We start from the raw sequence: 6,672 nt of genomic DNA, 5'->3' as shown, positions 1-6,672 counted from the left end.
GTGAACGTCCTGACCTGTACGTATGATCATCCCGACCTGCACGTTGGGTCGGATTCCTGACCTGCACGTTGGCGTTGTCCCAGAGGCTAAACTCCCGACCTCCAGGCTGGCGTGACTTTTAACTAGCCACGAGGGCTAGACTTTTGACCTCCATGATGACATGACTTTTGACTAGCCACGAGGGCTAGACTTTTGACCTCCAGGTTGGCATGACCTTTGACCCTTTTGTAGTTTTGACTCCTTGCCAAATCATCTCACAAACCCCACATTCATACACCGTATCAAGTATTATTGCTTTGCAGAACTTGATAATATTGCTTTTGTGAAACCTTGGTATCATTGCTCTATGGCATCTCAGTAATATTGCTCTGCGGAGCTTAGCGGTGTTACTATGCAAAACTCAATAATATTGATATGTGAAACTTGACGATATTGTTTTGAGAAACCTTAGTATTATTATTTTGTGGGACTTGATAATATTCCTCCGTAAAATCTTAGTATTATTGCTCTCTGAGATCTCAGTAATATTGCTCTGTGAAATTTAATTCGCTTGTTGGGAGGAATTCAGCTATGTTGCTTGGAAGAACCTCACTATATTGCTCATAGGTAAATCCAACAAAAATCAAAAAGCAATTTCCTCCCTCTCCCTCCTTGCCGCTCAACCGAATTTCTCCAATCCAACTCAAAAAGACACAACTAGATCTCTCGCACAGCAGTGCGGCCGGTGGCCCCTTGCGAGGCGACGACCTTGCACGGCCGACGGCCCCCTGCAAGGCAACAATTAACCTCACGCAGTCGAGCTCGACAGACCTGATAGAGACAACGACCTCACGCAACTGCAACCAACGGCCCCGCACGCACAAGATGACGACCTTGCACGGCCGAGACCGACGACTCAATTTCTTTCCTTGCCTTTTTCATCTCCCGGAGTAAACAAATCCTAATGCTCTAGTTGATTCCGTTTAATTTCAATTCATTTTTTTTTTTAATTTTTACTTATACTTTATATTTTTTTATTTCCATCGATATATTGGCCAATGGCCATGGTGACAGATCCACTCCACAGGGAAAATTCAGGTGTCCAAAATAACAAAAAAACAGGCTATTTATCATTCACATACGAGACGAACATAACATTTAAATATAGTTCCAATGCTGATCGTGCAGTGATTCCCCATAATAACACAATGAAATCAAAGAACCTCCAAACTTCGTCTTAAGGACTTGTCTACCCATTACAATGGCTAACAAATAGTCATCACATGCAAGTTTTGCAAGAAACATGGCAGCAATACTTCGATACCAGTTAACAAACCAGCTCTTATAATGTGATAATCAGATCGACCCAGCATATTGCTTTTAAAAGGCAGAATTACTTCAGTTTCAGTTTTGCTCTTCGCCGTCTGCCAACTCCCTCTCAGCGGCTGCAGCAGCCATTAGTTCATCGAAGTTTTCTGTCTTGCCCAACAATATCTCAATCTGAATGCAGAACACAAACCATTAGATAAACAGCATCACATGACCCATAGCTGCTATACTAATCAATTTATTGAACTAAACAAAAACATGCTACTTTTGCAACTTTTGTGTTGCACTTATAGTTGGATTTTGGTGTTCCTATAATTTTCCACTTGCAAATTGTCATTGTGAAGCGCTACATTTCAAGTCCAAAGATGTAAGCGTGACATGTGGCATCTCTAATGGCAATTTAAATATGGAGCTATTAATGCCTTGATTATATTGCTATTGTTCATGTTTTTACGATATTTTCCAAAATGAACAACTGTAATTAGCACTTCCTCTGAACCAGATGTTTGTGAATTATTCTTTTGCAACTTTTATTTGTAGTAAACAAATCCAAGGGGAATCCAATACCCTGCCAAATGAATATTAATACAATATACTGAATTTGTACCTTGGCTTTTTGGATTGGTCTGCCCCGTGATTCATCCGTGATATCAACAGTAGATGTTGTAATCTCTGCACCAAATTGATCAAAATTCAATCTCTTAGGAACTTGACATAAGGGCCAAAAAAGTAGAAAAAGATAGAATTTTACTTCTCTCAACAGCAAGTCCATTGTTTTTCAGTATCTCCGCAATGGTGACAACAGTTGCAATTGCTAAAAAGTTAAATATGATAGGTTAATTAATAGTTAAAAGCAGATAATCATAAAAGGAATTTATTTGCTATTTGAATAACATGTAAAGTAATGTATAAATTAAAATAAAAAATTCAGCAATAAATAACACTTTTATCAATAATCCCACAGAATGCTGTATTTGACAAAGCAATCATAGTCCTAAATGCTGAATTTGAAAGTAAATGAGTTTTAATATTACAGATGCAGTACAGGAGTGAGAACAGAAAAGATGAACTCCCAATCACCAAAAAGACAAACTCCAATGTCAAAGTTCATAAAGCTAACAACTACAGTGAAGATTGAATACTTGGAGAATTGGTCCAAAGAAGATCATATGGAACAAGATACAAAGAGAGACTTAAACATAAACTACAAAAAGGCTGGAGTAGATATAGAGAATTTCATTTGACTAGGATGATTTCAGTGGAAAGATGACTAGTGACAGAGACAATGAGGTGATGAAAGAAAAGGGATCAGTAGTGTGTCAGATAATGAAAACGGCTATCCAAGGAGAGAAGTTGAAACAAAACTATTGCACTAAAGATTTAAGAGAGAAACTCCAAGAGCTAGATAAACATTAGAAGACATAAACATATCAAATAGGTACAACATACATCATCTTCCACATTCACCATATATGACTGACTACTTATGATATATCGACCACGGAGCAGCATCAGCAAAATGAATTTTGGAACTATTAGGAAAAAACACAACTAATTTAGTGTAGTGACATGGGTTATAGATGCAATTTTGGCTATATTCAACACATCACTGTGTAACTAGTTATTCCCTGGAAGCAATTGGTTATTGGTCAGTCAAAAATTAATAATACAGGGTGATTTCATACAATTTAGGCTCAACACAACAAACCTTCAGGCATTAAAATACTTAAATCATATAATTAAGAAAAACATTGACGGGATAAATATCAAACATTTATAACTCCTCATATGGTATGTAAGTGTACAATATGAAAAAAAGAAAAGAGAGGAAATAGAGAACAGTAATCATGACAATCTATGTAGTTATCTTATAAGAACCTAACATAAATGATAAAGACTACATAATGATGATTTGATAAAAATGCAAAAAATAAGGATAAATACCCTGGCCAGTTTAATACCTTTATCCTGTCTTGACCAAGGAGATGAATAGGTATATGGATGATAAAAGTTATATGAATTAGAAGACAATTGAACAAAAGAAACATGTAGACATATCTATACTTGAAATGCATCACTCATAAGATACTTTGCCATATTTATACGAATTAACTATTAAATCTAGCTTGAAAGTCATAGATTTTGTAATATATCCAACCCACAAGTTTCAAAGGCAATAAAACTATCTCAAACTTTTAATTTTGCAACAAACCAAAGAAACTAGTTAAATCTCAATAAACCTAGTTCTTAACGTGGTTTTGATGATCATGTCATGTACAATCTAATTCCATCAGCATGCATAGTCAACATCCAATGACTTGTTAACCCCAAATATTTGTGGGTAGCAACATGAATCATATCTATTTCACTCTGTTAAGATCCATGTTAGATCAAAACATCAGAAATAACTAACAGACACATTATTCAGACTTCTGTAGATTTTCAACCAGAATTTATGATTGTATTCATTAGTTCTCACCTTTCAACTCTAAATATTGAAACTTAACTAACTAAAGAAGCTACTGGTTGCCTTTCAACATGTTTACAACTATTTTCTTTACCAAGCCATCGATTAAGATCTAAGTATTCGAGAATCATTGGCATTTTTATTCTCTCTCTCCAAGTAACCCCAAATCTCCATCATTCTGAAATTTTCATTTCAGCTAACACCAACTTTGCATGTGTTTTATCTTTACAACCCCAACAATTAAACTCATGAAGTATGAATGATCTTATCTCATCTTATACAACCTTTTTAACCTAAGAGGTATATAAGGCTTGCACTAAACTCCAAAAACACCTACTATTTCAGCCAACCCAACTTTTCATATGAAATGTCATCATTAATTCATCCTTATTGATGACTAATTTATTCATAATATCTAAATTCCTACATTTTAACATGAATACATTAATCTTCCATTTTCAAAGCATCCTTATTGAATTTCAAACAAAAAAATCTTGCATCTTAGTACCCCCTTAATCATTGTTCCTGTTGTTTTCAAATAATTCATTAACTTATTTTCATTTCCTTTTATATTTATATCAAAGTTTATAATTAAGTTTTGTGCCAAGGTTCCCTAGCTGGAATAAATAGTATGATGTCATTTTGACAATGCTAACACATGGTGCAAGTAGCAATGGTGAGGAAGAGAAAGGAGCCTGATGCAGAATCGATAAAGAGGGAGCAGAATAAGAAGACAGAGGACAAGGAGATGACTCTGAAGTCAAGGAAGACAGCTCGCAACTCAACACGCTTGCAAAATCAAGGTGAGACATAAGTTTTTCCTATGCCAACCATAACATAATGAAATTAAAACCATGGATCACATAAACTTTTAGACATAGTATTACAATAAATCAAATTAGTAATTTTCTTAAACTCAAACTCTTTCCCAAATTCAAAATCATTTTCTTATTAAATATATAGAATACCATCATTTTCACTTTCTTTCTAATTTCAGTAGACTTTGTTCACCTATTTTTACAAACAAATTAAAATCTAGGTTGACTTTGTTGATAAGCTTGTTCATGTTTTCTTAAACTCAAACTTTGTTCATAAGTTTCTATTTTAAAAGCCAAATTTTCTATTTCAAGCTAACCTAGGTTAACTTCTTCAAGTAAGATATTTGTTCAAAGGAATAATTTACTATAGTCTTGCATAAATTTCAATGGCATAAAAAGATGTATCCCGACCCAAACAGCTGTGTCAAACACATCATGTTGATGCTTATTTGAGGTACAATCAAGAGAAGCCACACATGCCTAGAAAAGATAAACTGTGACAAATTTTACTATAATAAAATATCAGCGCATAGAAGCATCTAATGATCTAAAAAGGAACAAGACAGACTCTGAGAACATCCAGCTGAGTAATAATATAATGAACGAATTCACTGAATGGTAACTGTGAGACTCTGATGGAGCACAAAAACAAAAATAATATAAGCACTTAATTATGCTTATAAACTGAAAACTTACCAAAAGAACTAAAATAAAAACACCATAAACTAGAGAACTCACCCATTCCAAGAGCTGATAGCTCGACTTCGTTATGCTGTTGCATGTATCTCTGCAATTGTATAGCCATGATCAATTTAACGCAATAAAAAAATAACAACGACAAAACAAGATAGAGGGGAGAAGAGAATCATCAGAAACTGGAGTATTCGGCAGCCAGCGAGATAAAAACACATAAAACTAGGGCTTTTCAACTAATACCGACAAAAAACTAGAATATAAATCCAAGAGGAGGATGAAGGTCGAACCTTAGCGAGGTTGACGTAGAAAAAGAGCGGCTTCTTGGTGTTGGAGACCTGGATCCGGTTCTTCTTGTGTCCATCAGAATCCGCTATTTGGAGATTGTTGACGCCTTCCGTAACCTCCTCCATGGCAATTAGCTTCCTCCGCGCGCAAGAGACACACAAACCCTAATTGCCTTCTGTGGCTGCGGCCGAGGAAGAGGAAGGAAGCAGGCGGGATAAGCCCAACCGGAATCCGGAATCCGGAATCGGAACATTTGGGGTTTATCGGATTCGGAGATAGATCGGATCCCAAAATTGGATCCTCCCACTTTGCCCTTTTAAGTTTTGTGTTTAAATAAGTGAACTCAAGCTAAAACTTATTTAGCTAAAATTTATTTAATAAAAGATATTAAAATGAAAGCTTAACTTAAATTTAAATTTAACTTATCTTTTTAGAAATATTGACTTATAATTAGAGTTTATTTAAATTGTTTAATTTTTTTATTTTAAAACTTTTTTTATAGAAGAATATGATTTATTAATTTAGTTTAACAAACTATTTAATATTATAATCTGCATTTTACCTAATAAATAAATATAAATAATTTTTTTACCAAAATAAACACTAAACTAACAAATAAATATTGATTTATTTTAAATTAAAAACATAAATTAATGATCATCCAATAAAAGTATCAAATAAAAAACAAAAGTGCAATAATATCAAATATAGTCAAATCAATAAATAACTCTATTACCCAATCTAATTTGGTGTTGGATAGGATTCTAAAATTGGATCTGTCTATTTTGTCCTTCGAAGTTTTGTGTTGTCAATGATAGACTAAAATTTACTTTGTTCAAATTTATTTCATAAAAGCTATTAAAATGCAACCTTAACTTAATTTTAAATTTAACTTGTCTTTTTAAAAATATTCTTAAACTTTTAATAAGAGTTTATTTTAATTGTTTAAATTTTTTATATTCTTAAAAAAATTTATAGAAGAATATGATTCATTAATTTAGTCTAATAAATTATTTAATATTATTCATTTTAATCTACTTTTTATATAATAAATAAATATAAATAATTTTTTTTTACCAAACTAATCTAACAAACAAA

At 33.4% G+C, this 6,672-nt stretch overlaps 1 protein-coding gene across 1 annotated transcript; it reads right to left on the bottom strand.

The window, feature by feature from the left end:
- Nucleotides 1-1,087: 1,087 nt before the first annotated feature.
- LOC121997829 (uncharacterized protein At2g34160-like) lies at nt 1,088-5,831 on the bottom strand. The gene is made up of 5 exons (XM_042552463.1): nt 5,577-5,831; nt 5,332-5,380; nt 2,060-2,122; nt 1,916-1,980; nt 1,088-1,479 (listed from the first exon to the last, which is right to left on the bottom strand). The coding sequence occupies exons 1-5, from the start codon at nt 5,697-5,699 to the stop codon at nt 1,384-1,386; spliced, it is 396 nt and encodes a 131-aa protein (XP_042408397.1). The 5' UTR covers nt 5,700-5,831; the 3' UTR covers nt 1,088-1,383.
- Between the last annotated feature and the right edge of the window lie 841 nt (nt 5,832-6,672).

This window comes from Zingiber officinale, chromosome 6A (assembly GCF_018446385.1).
Source record: "Zingiber officinale cultivar Zhangliang chromosome 6A, Zo_v1.1, whole genome shotgun sequence".
Lineage (NCBI taxonomy): Eukaryota > Viridiplantae > Streptophyta > Magnoliopsida > Zingiberales > Zingiberaceae > Zingiber > Zingiber officinale.
This window is presented reverse-complemented; position numbering and strand designations above follow the sequence as displayed.

Coding starts and splice junctions, on each gene's coding strand:
- LOC121997829 (XM_042552463.1), bottom strand. CDS start 5,699: ATGGAGGAGGTTACGGAAGGCGTCAACAATCTCCAAATAGCGGATTCT. Junction 2,123..5,331: donor GCTATCAGCTCTTGGAATGG/GTGAGTTCTCTA, acceptor TTAACTTTTTAG/CAATTGCAACTGTTGTCACC. Junction 1,480..1,915: donor GACCAATCCAAAAAGCCAAG/GTACAAATTCAG, acceptor TTCTGCATTCAG/ATTGAGATATTGTTGGGCAA.